This window comes from Pseudopodoces humilis, chromosome 8 (assembly GCF_049639895.1).
Source record: "Pseudopodoces humilis isolate 2021_Gansu_Grassland_sample_001 chromosome 8, ASM4963989v1, whole genome shotgun sequence".
NCBI lineage: Eukaryota > Metazoa > Chordata > Aves > Passeriformes > Paridae > Pseudopodoces > Pseudopodoces humilis.
The window spans coordinates 38,029,793-38,045,701 of NC_142207.1; the positions used below are offsets into that span (position 1 = coordinate 38,029,793).

The 15,909-nt window shown below is 53.2% G+C and overlaps 1 protein-coding gene and 8 non-coding genes across 9 annotated transcripts; 2 read left to right on the plus strand and 7 right to left on the minus strand.

The window, feature by feature from the left end:
• Nucleotides 1–1,296: 1,296 nt before the first annotated feature.
• TRNAS-CGA (transfer RNA serine (anticodon CGA)) lies at nucleotides 1,297–1,378 on the minus strand. Its single transcript has one exon. It is a non-coding gene; the product is annotated as a tRNA-Ser (tRNA).
• Nucleotides 1,379–1,527: 149 nt separating this feature from the next.
• TRNAP-AGG (transfer RNA proline (anticodon AGG)) lies at nucleotides 1,528–1,599 on the plus strand. The gene has a single exon. It is a non-coding gene; the product is annotated as a tRNA-Pro (tRNA).
• A 296-nt stretch (nucleotides 1,600–1,895) lies between these two features.
• TRNAA-CGC (transfer RNA alanine (anticodon CGC)) lies at nucleotides 1,896–1,967 on the minus strand. Its single transcript has one exon. It is a non-coding gene; the product is annotated as a tRNA-Ala (tRNA).
• A 4,430-nt stretch (nucleotides 1,968–6,397) lies between these two features.
• Nucleotides 6,398–6,685, minus strand: LOC106628899 (feather beta keratin-like). The gene has a single exon (XM_014262574.2). The coding sequence runs from the start codon at nucleotides 6,683–6,685 to the stop codon at nucleotides 6,398–6,400; it is 288 nt and encodes a 95-aa protein (XP_014118049.1).
• Nucleotides 6,686–11,400: 4,715 nt separating this feature from the next.
• Nucleotides 11,401–11,482, minus strand: TRNAS-GCU (transfer RNA serine (anticodon GCU)). Its single transcript has one exon. It is a non-coding gene; the product is annotated as a tRNA-Ser (tRNA).
• A 606-nt stretch (nucleotides 11,483–12,088) lies between these two features.
• On the minus strand, nucleotides 12,089–12,162 carry TRNAT-AGU (transfer RNA threonine (anticodon AGU)). The gene has a single exon. It is a non-coding gene; the product is annotated as a tRNA-Thr (tRNA).
• Nucleotides 12,163–13,176: 1,014 nt separating this feature from the next.
• Nucleotides 13,177–13,248, minus strand: TRNAA-UGC (transfer RNA alanine (anticodon UGC)). Its single transcript has one exon. It is a non-coding gene; the product is annotated as a tRNA-Ala (tRNA).
• A 349-nt stretch (nucleotides 13,249–13,597) lies between these two features.
• Nucleotides 13,598–13,670, minus strand: TRNAP-AGG (transfer RNA proline (anticodon AGG)). The gene has a single exon. It is a non-coding gene; the product is annotated as a tRNA-Pro (tRNA).
• Nucleotides 13,671–15,546: 1,876 nt separating this feature from the next.
• Nucleotides 15,547–15,629, plus strand: TRNAS-UGA (transfer RNA serine (anticodon UGA)). Its single transcript has one exon. It is a non-coding gene; the product is annotated as a tRNA-Ser (tRNA).
• The last annotated feature ends 280 nt before the right edge of the window (nucleotides 15,630–15,909 follow it).

The following is a 15,909-nucleotide window of genomic DNA, read 5'->3' on the forward strand; positions in this document are numbered from 1 at the left end:
GAGGTTGCGCCAGTGAGGAAAAGTCTCTGACGTCCAGATCCTTAAAGCAATTTAATCACAGCACAGGAACACAGGAGCTGCTCAAGATGGTGCTTCCGGGAAGGGAACCTGAACCAAGGTACCCCCAGCCCAGAATGGGCGTCCCAGGGCCCTCTCCCTGCCCTTGCACAGGGCACCTAGCTCAGTGGGAGAGCACTTGCTTTGCATGCATGAAGCCCTGGGATCCACTCCCAGCATCTCTATGTCCTTCTGCGTCCCCAGACCCCTCCCTGCTGGATGCAGGGCTGTCAGAGCTCCTTAGGAAAGGCCTAGCACTGCCTCCCGGCACCTCAAGCCTGCATAGAAATGCCCAAGGCTCTTTCCCTCCTCTGCCTGGAGGCTGCAGGGCACTGGAGCATTTTGTTTTCCTTCCCCACGAGTCTCGGGGTGCCTCTAGAAGTGAACATCGGTGCTGGGAGGAGCAGCTGGGAAGGAGGGCTGGTGGTGCCCAACACCTCTTCTGGGAGTTGGACCGACGAGGTGGGATGCACTGCTCTCTCCAGGATGTGGGACAGGGCCATGAGGGGGTGTCCACTCAGCAAGACAGGAACCTTGTTCCACCTCCCCATACCACTCCCCTCAGTATCTTTTCCTCACCTCTCCCGGGTCTGCAAAACCTGGAGAATGCCGGTGTGCTGAAACAAAGAAATTAAGAATTAGAAAAAATGCTTAACTAAAAGGGGTGTCTGACAAAAACCAGACCCTGACACCCTAATCCACAAGAACAAGAAAAAAAGTCAGACTGCAAGATGAGATAAGGAGCTAGAATACACAAACAAGACACAAAGACAAAGGCACCACAGGATAAAGGAAATTCCTCGAACCCTAAGCCAGAAGAAACAATTTTGAAGTCCCAAAAAGTGGCCAAAGAACTGAAAGGGCCATGGAGCTAATTGTAATATGAAGTGAAGATAAGCGGGGTTAGGAAATTAATATGTATTAAGCGTATCGTGTAAACATAGTCTGTACAGGATAAAAAGGGAAAACCCAATCAGAAAAGTGGGCATGCTTTTCGGAGGAGATATCCCCCATGCACCTCAGTGCTGAATAAATTCATACCTACTCTTATAACTACTCTGCGAGTTATAGGGTTCCTTTCATTCCGCAAATCAGTGCCACTGCCCCGAGGGCGTCACAGTCCCTGCCTGGGGCGAGGGAGGAGCATCTGGCTGCCAATGACCTCATGTCAGCTTCTCCCGGGAACCCCACCAGCGAAGGGCTGCAGCTGTGGGTATCCGGGCGTTGGGTAAAATCCGTCGCTGTGAGCAGGATTCGAACCTGTGCAGGAAATCCGTATTGGGTTTCGAGTCCAACGCCTTCACCCCTCGGCCATCACAGCCCTGGGCCCAATCCGGGCGGGGGGGGGGGGGGGGGGGGCACCCTGCTGCCAGTCAGGACCGCACCGCATTTTACTGGTAGACGGGGAAGGGTCCGGGATGTGCCCGGGGGGCGGGGGAGGGGCGGGTTGCGGGAAAAGTCGAGCACCCCGGCTCGTTGGTCTAGGGGTATGATTCTCGCTTAGGGTGCGAGAGGTCCCGGGTTCAAATCCCGGACGAGCCCTCTTTTTGGGCGCTCCTCTCTGGATTCTGGGCACACGTGGGGCTACGCTGCCTTGCACGGGGGACACGGCGGGCCAAACATGGCCCAACCAGGGTCGGGATGGGTCCCCTCCTGAGTGGGGAAGGGCCTGTCGGGGCAGTGGGGGACGGCAGAGCACGGGGTCCATGCTGCCATTTCAGCCGTGGGTGGGCGGCACACCCCCACTTTCCCACTTTCACTTTGGGAAAACCTGGTGTAAACGGAATTTATCATCGCCGCCTTGTGGAGCAAGTGGAAAAAACAAGTCACCACGCAACTGGAGATGCTGGGGATTGAACCCAGGGCCTCTTACATGCGAAGCAAGCGCTCTCCCACTGAGCTACATCCCCTGTCCGAGGGGGTTTCTGTGGAGGGCACATTTTCCTACCACTGCAGGAGTCGTGTTTAAGTGTCAAAAGTGATGTTAGCTGAATGACAGGCGCTACAGCCACCCCACGGGATGCCGTTTGCAGGGAGCTGGGGAATGCAAGGACTGATCATCCAACATCAGGTCAGCAGAGAGCAGCACTCAGGATCTTTTGCACCCAAAAGTGCAAGACACCTATCCCTACACCAACAATCTGGAGTGTTGCACTCCTTTTGCCTCCCCAGCCCTACAGTTTGGATTTCAGGGTACAGCTGAGGATGTGCTTTTCCCCACCAGACCCACAGCCTTGAGGAGGAATTTCCAGGCCAGCCATGCCAGGAGGCAAACCTAGGGCCTTTTGAAGGGACTCTGGCAGCCCTGCATCCAGCAGGGAGGAGTCCAGGGAGGCAAAAGAACATGGAGATGCTGGGGGTTGATCCCAGGGCCTCTTGCATGCAAAGCAAGCGCTCTTTTGCTGAGATACACCCCTGCTCCAGCAGCAGCCAGTTGCTGCCAACCCTTGAAGCTCCATACTGCCTGCAGGAATTTGCCAAGCCAGGATGTGGGACCAGCCTTGTTCCAATCCATGTCACAACTCCACAGATCCCTGTGTGAATTTGGGACAAGGGACAGGAGCTGTGAGTGCTGAGTAACCAGCAAATTCTACCATCTGCTCTATTTTCCAAGCTCCCATGGGGGTCAGCAGGGTGCTGGTGCTCCTATGGGTGCCATGGGGACACAGCTCTAGGGGAGGATATGGGGAATTTTTCAGGACACAGTTCCTGAGGGTTGGGTTGTCTTTAGATGTGCTGGGGTGTGAAGATGAGCTGCTGCAGGAGCCTCAGCTGCTGGAGACCCCCTTCACACAGGCAGAACAGTGCAAAGAGAGGATTTGCAGACAGCAGTGGGCCTCCAATGCTGATTGTAACACATGGCTGTGCCAGAGCAGAGATTCCCCCCCTCCAAATCCCTGAGCTGACCAAGGAGAACTGGGAGGATGGTTCAGCCACAGCATTTCATATCATAGAGGCGTAGAGGGGAGCAGGCAAAGGAAACATTGCAGCCCACGATTTCCAGGTCTCATAGCCCCCCACAGACACCCAGCTCCTTCAACCCCATATAACCATGGTGCTGACAGGAGCGACCCCACACAAGCAATTACTATATCACCCGTCTCCTCTTTGGCTGGTATGCAGACACCTCTCAACAAACATGAATTAACAGCCCTGGAATGTTTAATCAAACAATTCTTGAGTTTAAAACTTAGATTCACTCCCAGGATCTTGCAAACTGTTGGGATCTGGGCTCTGCTTTCATTGCGCTCATCCCAATCTCTCCCTGAGGGCTGCCCTCCACAGGAAAAGCTTGGAGCAGAGGAGGGTGTGGGAGAGCCAGGAGCGATGTCTGCTGGTGATGTGGACTCAGGATGACACAATGCTGGTGGAGCCAACAGGGCTGCGGGATGCAAGTCTTGTGAGCCCCATTCCCACAAGGAGCACCAGGAGGGACAGACCAGCATGCCTGTGCCTTTTAATTTGCCTGCTTTTTCCCCCCGTGACTCACACATGTGGGCAGCCTGTTATTTTCCTGTTTTATGGGATCTCCAGCCCCAGGGAAGAATCGGAGCCTTTGGTAGAGCCACTGTCTGTCTGTCTCCACAGGTGTGGCAGGGAGGGCACCTGAGCCCCTGCCCTGTGCTTGATCCCTGGGTGTCTGGGGTGGGATATCCTCAGTGATGCCCTCTCCTCCCTCTTATCCTGACCATACAGCCACTTTCTCTCCCCTTCCTCGATCAGGAAGGTTGGTCCATGCTCCATCAGCTTGATATGCAGAGAAGCTGCAGATTGACGTGTTGACCCACCAAGGATCCAGACACCACCAATCCTTCCAGCTCTATCACCAACACCATGCTGCCTGGAGTTTCCATAGTATGACAGAATATCCTGAATTGGAAGGGGCCCATAAGGATCATCAAAGTCCAGCTCCTGGCTCTGCACAAGACACCCCAACAATCCCACAATGCCTGACAGCGTTGTCCAAATGCTCTGGCAGCCTTGAGATTGTGCCCATTTTCTGGGGAGCCTTTTCAGTGCCCCACCACACTCTGGGGGAAGAACCTTTTCCTAGTCCAGCTTAACCCTCCCCAGACAAAGTCTCCATTACAAATGGTCCCACTCACTTGCTGTTCATGGCAATCTCCCCTTTTCCACCACAGCTCTCTTTCCTCCTCAAACCATGAATTCCTCTCTCCTTCACACCTCATCTACCCCCAGGGTAGGAAGGTACCCATCCTCCTGGAGCCTGAGGATACTGAATGACCACAGGGAGAAGATTTCCTCCAAGGCCATGAAGCAGCTGAGGGAAGATGGGAAGTGGGCAGGAGACATGAATCTCAACAGGTATGGCCAGAGGGTGACACCTGGGCTAAACTCCAGGATCTTTTCAAAAGTGCTTCTGTTGCTTTTGAATTCTATAGGTAGGCAATGCTGGGACCAAATGCCAGGACCCAGCTATTTCCCTCCATGTGCTTCTACCTGCTGAGTGTTATTTTTCCTCCCCATCTTGTTATGTAGCTCTGTGTTTCTCACTGGAACCTTTGGCTAAGCTGCCTCTACAGAAACCTGTATTTAGGGCCTGAACAGCAGGTCTGGGGGGGCAGGGGGGAGGTCCTGCCTGGGGCAAGGGCTGGCTTGAGGGGGAAATGTGGTGAATTCAGGACTGCTCTTGAGCTGGAAGCCAAGGAAGCACAGCTCCCAGCTGGAGTCAAGGCTCCCATGGGAGACAGAGTCCCCTGATCTTCAGGACAGGGAGCCCTAAGGGGCACTGAGGTCCTCATTTCCTTGACTAAGACATCACAATTTTCAAGTCAAATCAAGGAGCTGTGTACATTTTTGGAGACACTGGATTTTCAGAAATAACAAATTAAAACCTGTATAACCTCATCAGTGGAGTCATTCAGTGCAAAGCTACATAAAAATTCTGTCCACCTGCTCCCTTCTGGATGGTTCTGTGCAGCAGGCTTGGGGAAGGCAGCTGCACAAGACCCGGAGACCTACAGCTTCCCAACAAAACTTTTGCTGGAATTCCAAAGCTTTTTGTAATTTTTTATTCAAAATTTTGCATCCTATCTCTGCAGATAATTTCCAGAGCTGGGATAAAAATATCTGAGCAGTCCTTGGAGGAAGGACACCTCCCTTCTCCTGATGGACTGGCTGCTGAACAATTGCCATGCAAAGCTTCTCCAAATTAGGAGCACCTCTGCAAAAGTCTCCTGGGCAATAAAACCAGTTGAGCTTGGTCAAATGCTTTTGATGATCAATAGGCTTTCAAGCTCAGCATAATCCCTCATTATACACATTCACAAGCTTTATGCAAATACTTCTATTCTTCCTTCCATCAGCTGAAAAGGTTCTGCCTGTTGATCCATGGCGTCTTAAAAAGAGGGTCTACTCAATTCATGACATCTGCCAGAGATTCCAGTGTCCCCTATCCACAAAGCAGCTATTGTCTCTTCTTTTTCATTCTTCACTGTCAGTCATTAAATACTGGGTAAGCTTGGCATAGGATGCCCATTCAAAGGAGCCCATCTCCCAAGAATCCCACTTCTACCCTTTTTCCCTGACTCTACATCCACTCTCCTTAGCTCAGTTCCCCAAAATATCGCTGCAAAAATGCAGGGTAAATGCCATTTTGAAATGTCAAACCTTCGCATTCCCAGCTCCTTATGGGAATAGGCAATAAAGTCTGGTCCTGCGGGAATTCCTCTCTGAGCAGGTGCTTGCCGTGGGGCAGGAGGAGAGGTTTCCAGGATGAGAAGGTTGGCTTGGGACTGGTCCCAGCAAACCACACACTTTTGTCAGCACAGGGGGAGCTGGGCAGCAGAAACCCCAATTACATGTAAAAACCAAACCTCCCCAGCAGCAACAAGCTCCCTCTAGAGGAGGTCATCCCTCCAGACTTCTGAACAAGAGACAACAGAAGACTTAGTCTATCATGTAGCAAGACTTTAATGAGAAGGAGACTGAACCAGTTCAGAGTACAAGTGCATTTCCAGCGCTTAACAACTAAATGGATAAACCCCACTTTGGGACAAGCTGATCTCTACAAGGTGTCCCCTCTTCCCACCACCCCATGACTATCATTTGCCATCTACAGCCTGCTAGAAGCATTTATTTCCCAGTCAGCAGAAAATGTCGTGTAGAACATGGAAATATAAAGACTTAGTGAGATAAAGGCATACAGAGGCATGGTTTGGAGTGACAAATGCGCATGGCTCCCATCCTCCTGGGGCAACTGCTGGGAAACCCAGGGGCATCTCCTTAGTCCTCTTCCCTAGTCTTGGTCATGTGCTTCGCTTGCCCTTCCTGACCGCACAGCTGGCACGGGCAGGAAGAGGAGCCCTCCAGGGACACCCTACAGCCCGGTACCCAGGCACAGCAGTCCCGCCTTGCCCAGCCCCCGGGAGCCCACGGGGATGCCGCAGCAGTGCAGGTAGCTCCCAACCGCCGCGGACGCCGTGGAGCCCACCGTGGTGTTCTGCGGGAAGGAGCTGAGGATGGGTCCAGGCAGCGTGACCACGACTGTGGGCGGCTGGATGAAGGCGGTGGAGTCCCCGCAGCGGCGGAAGCAGGGCTGGTTGCAGCTGGTGGCCAGGGGCCGAGGACCACAGGAGGAGGGCAGGCACAGGTCATAGCACGACATGGCTCGGCAAGGATGTGCACCTGAAAGCCAGACCCGGGGTGTAAAGGCAAGGCAGAGGCCAGTCTGTCCCTGCCGAGTCCTCACGCAATACCTCCCATAATAAGAGGCATGGGAGAGCGAGCTAGAGAGTGAGTTTGGATGGTTTAGAAATACCAAAAGAAGGCTTCCCCCTGCCTTGGTCCATAAACCACTCAGGAGAACGAGGGGAATTTGGTTTGAGCTGCAGGTTGGTCTGAGAAAGTTGGAGGCACCAGGTGCTGGGACCAGAAAGCAGACTCTTGCTCCAAGCTGACTGGGAGCCTTTGGCAAGCAAGGTGCTCACAAGATGCATGTGATGCATTTTGAAGCAAAACCCATTTAAGTCAACACAACATGAGCTGAGCCATCCCATCCCAAAATAAAAGGGACCTTTGATGCCCATCCATAAAAACAGGGACACATCAATCCCTGCAACCCAGGCGTGTCCTGCTCTAATTTGTTTTTCTCCTTCAGCAAGGAAAATCACACAGGTTGCAACTCATTGTGTGGTTGCAGACCCTATAAGCCCTTCATCCTGCAGCCCCTTGCACTCTTCATTTTAAGGCAGAAATACACCCTTCTCTGATGTCCTATGCATCTGGAAGGGAGGAGGGAGGGGTAGGGAAGGGGATGGAGCCCGTCTTGACTTACCCCGATGGAGGTGGCAGTGGCAGCAGCTGGAGCAGGTGGTGGGGCCAAGCACTGTCCCCACAGTTTTATAGGGTGGCCCAGCCCCCAGGGGAGCGGGTGCATGCCTTCTGCCTGAAACTCCCCAACAACCAGCAGTTTTCTCCTGGAAAGCTCCCCCGACTGATTAAACAGTTCCCTCTTTCATCTCTCATGTTTTGCTTCCATGTAATACTGAGTAAGATTGAAATGATTTGGGCTACAGACATTAATTACCTTCCTTCCTATGGCCAAGGGACATTTTAGGTCTTTATGCCACCAGGCAGGAGGGTGTTTCAGCAGAATTTAGGGCAGACGTATCCCTACCTTCCTCCCAGCACAACCAATTCAGCTCCATGGTGCACCTGAGGTGAGAACAGGGATGTAAAGAACGTAAAGTAATGTAAAGTTCCATGTAAGGAACATCCATCTGGAGTGAAGTCCTGTGCCAGGGATGTCAGGAAAGCTGAGGGGCTGCAGGAGTGAGGATATGAGCTATGTGGACACAGGGACTTAACCCAGCATGAGCAATTTCTCATGGGTTTGGACGCACTTAGAGTATTTTCCTTTTTTTTTTTTTATTATTCCTCACACCTGGGTATGAGTCCTGCTTGGAAGTCACATAAGATTTTTAAAAATATTTTTAAAGCAAAAAAAGTGGCTCTGAAGTCCACCCCCACAGGTGACACACACCTAAACTGGCTGATTTTGTGCAGGGAGCTGAATTTCAAGAGCCCTTCCATCCTGCTCTTCAGATAGGGTAGTAGCAGTGAGCCAGAAGGTCACAGGTGTCCTTCCTCGTGATGGAGTGACATCACCAAGACAGGGTTAATTACAGTAATTACATGCTGTGATACCAGATCACTCAACCTGCACTTAAAAGTGAATCACCTACATGGGGGGGGGCGGGGAGGGAGTTGCTGATGTGGTCTCAAGCAGGACCATGATGAACCATCATGAGCTCTAGAGGCAAGGAAAGTTTGAAAAAGTCTTTTCATTTCACACCAGCAGAGCCCAGTTGATGGCACAAACATCTCCTGCCCTGGAATAAATGCTGACAGTACCGGGACATATGTACTATGCGTGTATTAGGCTGTCAGCATCCTGTTAAAGATGTGCCTTGTGGGGTTTGGGGGGTCACTTGAGTTCTTGAGATGATTTGGCCACAATGGATCGCACAGAATGGTTCCTAGTGACTCCTCTCCACCCTGCCTGTCAGGGCAATGAAGCCTTTCCAAGGATCTGAGGCTGAGCTCAGCTATTTTTAAACATCATTCTGGAAGGGGAAAAAGGAAATCGGGCTTTCTGAGGTTCAGCAGAGGACATGGGCTTCAGAGAGAAGCAACCTGGCAACTACTGGAGTAAGACAGGATGCTGTGGGTTCATCATTCATAATCTCCTAAATGGTGACTTAGCAAGCAGGAAAAGATGAAGTTTTAGTTTAATCTTTACTGTGCTGCTTTTTGCACTACTCTTGAATAATTAATGCCACAAGTGCACCTTGGACCCACAGCCTGAGAATTAAACCCTTCTTCTACCAGTCTGGTTTTCTTTCTCTTCATTAATTAATTTCCCTTATTTTTGGGGGGGATTTTTTTGGTGGGTTTTTGTTTGTTTTGTTTTGTTTTGTTTTGTTTTGTTTTGTTTTGTTTTGTGTTTTTTTTGTTGTTGCTGTTGGGGTTTTTTTTGTTGGTTTTTTGGTTTGGTTGGTTGGTTGGTTTTTGGGGGTTTTTTTTGGTTGGTCGGTTGGGGTTTTTTGTGCCTCTGTGCACTCTCATGATTTCAGGAAAACTTCCTGAGATTACTCCCTTCCAGGCTGCCAGTTTCTGTTCACATTGGACTACCATGTCCCAGAATAATATCCATGGATGCAGTGATACTTGGGATAAATGCCATGGGCCACTCAGAGGGGGACTGTTGTCAAATATGAGCAGTTCTATGGACTGAAACAAGTAATTTTCCTAGAAGAGACAGCAGGGGAAACAAAAGGCACATGTTAAGAAATTAAAATAATCATATTTGTGTAATGATTGAATTTTTTAAAAGGAAAACAATAGGGGAAAGGCAGATATTTGGGAGATAAATAAATATTGAATTTTCAAATCCATATTCATTTCAGGAATGAGCACTTTCTGCGTGAGATGTGACTTTCTCTGGAAGAACCTCAAACCTGAGAAAATTTCACCACACCAAACATGTCAGATCCATTTTCTTAACTTTTGCACAGATCCAGGATGTGTGGCTACCTCAGCCCTGCCTCTTCCTGCAGGTAAGGACCTGAAAAACATGGTCCAGTATCAATAATCCATGTGTTTCCCTTCCTATTATCAGCCCCAGCAGCACTTTTCATTTTGATTTCCAACACCCCAAGGGCTTGATGTGTCCTAGACTGGTGGAGGGTGGGAGCTTTCCCCTGTCCTAAAATTTCTCCTGAAAGCCAAAGGCAAGAGCACACCTTGGAGCAGCAATAGACCTACCGCATCCCATCTCCAAGGAATGTCTGCATGCAATGTCTGCATCTCACCCAGGGCTTGCCTCCCAGCAGCAGAAGAGCCAGGGACCACTCCCAAGTGGCGGATGGATGAGTGGGACACCCCAGTGCCAGGAGGCAGAATCTTGATGCAGCCAGATCCAGGCATGGAGCATCCTGGCTGCCTGTGTCCTTGCCAGGTCAGACTCAGGGTGCTCCAGGGCCACTGTGTGTAGCCCAGGGAGTGGAGCCCAGCTGGTGCCACTGGGGAGAGCCAGGCTCTGGCTGCCAGGTGCTGTCCTGGGGCTGCAGATGATCCAGTTCCACGCTGCCACAGGATCCCTGTAATTACCAGGTCCCTGGGTGGGCTGATGTCCCACAGCACCACCCCTCATCACCGCTCACCAGGACTGGGACATGTGTGTGCCAGGGCAGGGTTGAAGGGTGTCCCAAGGGAATCAGTGGGGATTCTCTCCTGGCTGTCTGTGTCCTGCAAGTCCCAGGTCCCATCTTGTGACCCAATCTCCCTGCCATGTACTGCCATACCCCTGCACCCACCACCCCAGCCCATTTCACCATCTCCAGCTGCAAGTTGGTCTCTCTTCAGGGCTGGACCCAAACCTATGCATTTTTCCCAGGAAACCTCCCACAGATTCCTTGGAGGGCACCTGGATGTCCAGGCAGGGACATCCCCCTTTCCTGGGGTGGCAGAGCTTGACGAGCAGCACAGCATGTCATGGCAGTGGAATGGGATGGGGCCAGTATTTCCCTGCAGCCTGGTCATGGTTTCTGGCTCAGGAGATGCTGATGGAGGGAAGCAGCTCCACACTGGTCCCCAGGCATATCTCCCCAAGGCATGGGAAGGAAATGTAGCCAAAGGGAAGGTCAAAAAGGTAAGCTAAGCCTGAGCATCCTCACCTTGCCTTGAAGCCATGGCATTGCTTGGCCACATCCTCATCAGTGGAGAGGAGTAGAGGGGAGAAGGGAAGGCAAGACTGGCATGATGCCTTTTCCCCGTGTGCCTCAAAGCACAGACACTGCCAAATGCAGGGCTTTCCTCTCTGCAAGACCACCGAGATTCCAGAGGCAGTTTTACCTCTTTCCTCTTCATCTTGCCATAGATCACAGTCTCCTGTCTTCAGGAATCTCTACTGTGAGCACTGCTCCAGGCACAGGGGGCAGCTGCCAGTGCACAGCAGCTCTGCCATCCCCAGAACAAGCACCTCTGGGACATGACAGAGGGTGGCTTTTGGATCTCATCAGCATCCCTGGCAATGTCCAGAGGTGCCCAGTCCTGGTGCCCTTCCCTGACTACAGTTCAGTGCCCCTGTAAAAAAAGGTGATGGGATGGCAGGAGAGGCCAGCAGGTGGGCTCAGGCATTGCTCAGAAGGGCCATGCCAGTCCCTGAACCACCAGGAGCAGGTTCAGCCCGCCAAAGCAGCAGTACAGGGGTAGATATGATGAGTGTTCGACACAGCACAGCAAAACATGAAGAGCAGGAGGATACTGGGCAGGCTGTGCCAAAAGATTTGCTCTAGGAGAGGGGGTTCCCAGGGGACCCGACGAGGGTGGGATTCGAACCCACGCGTGCAGAGCACAATGGATTAGCAGTCCATCGCCTTAACCACTCGGCCACCTCGTCCCCCGTGCCAGTCTGACTTTTTTTAGCAGAATTTTTTTCAGCGGTTTTTTTGCCCTTTTTTCTCCCACAGACATCAATACTAGAGTTACTTCTTCAGGATGTCCTTCGGTGTGCAAGGCTGGGCAAGGCAGAGCCCTGGCAGCCTCTGTCACAGCGGGGCAGGGAGACAAGCAAGCATTTGCGATTAATTTGCCCCTCTCCGTTTCTTTCTGTGTTCATAGGGTGGCAAAGGGTAATGTGGCATTTATTGTTGGCATGAAAAGATGTGCACCAGGCATCTCCATTACTCACCCACACCCAGCCTGTGTCCAGACAGTTTTTCCTACATGATTCAGCACTGGTTGTGCAAAGTAATAGGGAACATGGTGGGCATCCAGACAGCATCTAATGTATCTCTCACTTCCCCGATCCTCTGGTTTCTGAAAACAGTTCAGGCTATCTCTCCAATGTGAGGAGAGAAGGGAGAGGAAGCAGAAGGAAACATTTTACTCCCAGAGTAGAGTAACAGGGGACAGAACACTGGGACTGACAGTGCCCAGAGCAGGACAAAGACCCCTAGCAGTGCCCCCAGTTTGGGACAGGGAAGAAAAATAGACCCCTTGACTGAGGCACCACTGGGAGTTGAACCCAGGATCTCCTGTTTACTAGACAGGCGCTTTGACCAACTGAGCCATGGTGCCCACCAGTCCTTCTTGCACTGGGTGCTCCTTAAAATACCTGACCCTCTGCCCACATGAGCCATGGTGCCCACTGGTCCTTCTTACACTGGGTGCTCCTTAAAATACCTGACCCTCTGCCCACATATCCCACACTGTTGCCCCAGGTTTGGGGTACCCCAGCTGCAGCTACTCCCATCTCTTTTTGCTGCTGGGAACCCTCCCAGTGCTGACCCAAGGCCCTGGCACAGGGAGCCCAACACATCCCGTAAGCAGGACCAGCTGGGTTTGGGGGTCCCTAGACCTTACAGGGACATGCTGCCCCCTTCCCTTGCTCTGGCAGATCTGTGCCAGCTGCCACCCTACACTGCCCTGAGGTGACATCCTCAGTCTCATCTCCCTCTCTGGCTGCTATCCCCCAGCACCAAAGGTCATCCAAAGGCAATGTTCACCCCATGTCGCACTATATTAGGAACAGCGATAAACACGACATGACTCTCTTAGCTGCATTGTCCAAGAGAGCAAAGTTTATTATTCTTGATCTTCTTTTATAGATATGTTTGAGAAGGTCTGAGAGGTAAAACTCTCATTGGTTGTTAAAGCAACGCGTCACCATTATTGGTTAAGTGGAACAACACCCACTGAATGTTTCTTGCAAGTAAATCCTAAACAACACCTGCAAACATTGTTGTCCTTTACCAAAGACCGCTTGGATTCTTTCTTATGCTTTCTCAGGCCAGAGTGAGAAGCCTGTGTAACTTAGTTTCAGACAGGCTCTGTGCTCCCTGCCTGCTTTCAGCATCCATAACCCCAAGAGACACTGTCAGCCTCACAGGGAAGGAACACCGGGTATCTCCACACCCTGCAGCACCTGGGTAGGGAGTGAAATCTCTGCGGGCATTTCCTCGCCGACTGCTTTGGCGTGCCAGGAGGCAATCCCACATCCACAGGCAGTCCCCGAGATTTTCTGGGGGGGATCTGGGGGGTGTTTGGCTGCCCCGCATGCATCAGAGAGGGGTGTGGAGAGGCAAAAGGACATGGAGATGCTGGGGGTTGATCCCAGGGCCTCTTGCATGCAAAGCAAGCGCTCTCCCGCTGAGCTACATCCCCCGCCCCGCCACAACCTCTGCGCTGGCGTTCTCCTTGCTCCGGGACAATCTCTGTGTGTGCTGCGTTCGCCTGCCGCTCAGACTCGGGAAAAGGGGTTCAAGCACTTGAGGATCCCTTAGGTGTCACTGGGCTGGTGAGGGGGATGGAATAGGGGGAATACTTGTGGGGCAGAGCAGGGAGGTTATTTTCCAGGCACAGAGGCCATGTAAGGGGCCGAGTGTAGATGGGCCGCGGCCGTGTCGGCCGGCTGCAGTGCCGGCCGGGGCGGGAGGTGGTGAGCGGGAATGTGAGGGCATGTTTGCGGTGCGCTTGAGTTGCGGCGGTGGTGAGCAGCGGGTGTGGAAAAAGAGGGCTCGTCCGGGATTTGAACCCGGGGACCTCTCGCACCCTAAGCGAGAATCATACCCCTAGACCAACGAGCCGGGGTGCACTACCCCTCCCGCGCCCCGCCCTCGCCCGGGCCCGCCAAAACGCTGCGCCGACGCTGCTGCCCCGGGGACCCCGGCCCGGCGCCGCTCCCTGCGCACGGCCTGCGCCCGCAGCCCCGCCGGGACATCCGCGGCATCAGCGCTGCGAACATGGCCCGGACAATCCCGGACATCCGCACCCCCGGACATTGCCCCGCACCCCGCTCCACTGCCCGCCGCGGGCGCGGCGCTGCCCGCACGGCTCTTCCCCCTTCGCCCTCAGCACCGCGCCTGTGATGGCCGAGGGGGGTGAAGGTGTTGGACTCCAAATCCAATAGGAAATCCAATAGGGGTTCTCCCTGAAGGTTCGAATCCTGCTCATAGCCATGGGTTTTACCTGCCTAGCTGGGAGTTCATCCCCCCCCTTGGTGTTCACGGTGTCTTACCCTTCTGCTGTCAAGGAATAGGCAGCATCTTAGGGTAGGGAGCATGGACCACTGACTGTGGGGTCAGGGCAAAACCTCCCATCCCAGAGGGCAGGGAGCAGTGGGAGAAGTTGGGCACCCCGGGCTATTTCCTTTTACCCATGGGGCAGGTGGGACCTACACACCACTGCCCAGGGGGAGTGGGGCCAAGATGCCAAACAATCCAGGTTTGGGGTGTGTTTCTGCCTTCAGGTATGAGGAGACGTGGGTCTCACTCCCAGAGGAATCGTCCTTTGGTCAGAGCCTGTCTTGTTTTTTCTGTGGAGGTACAGAGCGCTCTGGGGTCTTCCCGTTTGTTCTCCTCCAGTCTCTTCAGGTTGGGGCTGGGCAGGATAAGTGGGGCAGCTTTGGGGGAGGCTGGCACGGGGTGTGGGCACCCACTGTGCACCACTGCTGTGTCCCATCCCCCTGTTTCCCCCCCCCCCAACTCCTGGGTCTGCCACACCCTCAGGCAGCACCAGCACTTTTTGGGGGTGTCTGTGGGACTCTGCCAGCCCACATGCAACAGGGGGTTGTCTAGAGAGGCAAAAGGACATGGAGATGCTGGGGGGTTGTTAATCTCAGGGCCTCTTGCATGCAAAGCAAGCACTCTCCTGCTGAGATACATGCCCCTGTGTGAGGGCAGAGTGGTGCTCAAGGGTCCCTCCTGTCTTCATGGTCCACCTGCCCTTGTGGCTGCTGGATCTAGGGAAGTTATGCACCATGGACACCTCCAAAATGCTGGCCCACCTCCTGGGCAACACAAGATGGATTTCCTTGTTCCAGCCTGTGCTAAGGGGCAAAAGGCAGCATCAGCCACCCTCCTCAACTCCCAGAATTGTGGGGCATGGATCTGGGACATGAATCTCATTTAAATGTGAGAGGTCATGGATTCAGCTCTAGGATGAGCTCACCTTTTTTTGGCACCTGCCTTCTTTGGCTGGTACATGGGACTGTGGCATAACCAAGGCTCTGGCACAGAGGGCTGGGTGCCCCTTCCTGGCTGAGTGGGCAGGCTGGAGCCCCAGGGCTGGCAAGGTGTGCTCCAGGGATGAGGGGACCCAGCACAGAGGCCCTCTCCCTTCCTTTCACAGGGGAATGTAGCTCAGCGGGGAGAGCGCTTGCTTTGCATGTACGAGGCCCTGGGATCAGCTCCCAGTATCTCCATGTCCTTTTTGCCCCTCCAAGAGCTGCTGTATCCTTGGGCATCCTTGGAGGATGCTTCCTAGTGCTGCCTGCTTTGTGACCAAGGCACCTGAATTTTTTTCCAGCCATCAGTAAATATCCCTCCAAGTTCCCTTTCCTGAACCCTCCAGGTGTGGGTGCTGGGGCTGAGCAGAGCCCCCCACCAGGCTGGGAGATGGCATAACCTGAGGCAAAGTGGTATGTCCCCAGTTGTCGCCACCTTGGGGGAGGGACATCCAGTGGCTGTGATGGCCGAGGGGTGAAGGCGTTGGACTTGAAATCCAATAGGGATTTCCCTGCGCAGGTTCGAATCCTGCTCACAGCGACAGGTTTTTACCCACGGCTGGAAGGGGTGGGGTGCCCTTCCCTCAGGATTTTGATCCCTGGAGACCAGTGGACAGAGAAAGGGCAGTACTCTTGCACTGACTGGGCACTGGTGGGCTTGTGGACTCTAGGCTCAACTCCTGGATTACCCCTCCTTTTTGGTACCTGTGGCCAGGCATGGCCTCTGATAGGCATAGGCAGCCTCCCTAGCTGGGCGGCCCCCGGGCAGGGATGGTCCCATCATGGTGTTGCCCAGTGCCTGTGAGCACAGGCACAGCTCA

Excerpts from the sequence above, each read along its gene's own strand:
- LOC106628899 (XM_014262574.2), bottom strand. The coding sequence starts at position 6,685 with ATGTCGTGCTATGACCTGTGCCTGCCCTCCTCCTGTGGTCCTCGGCCC.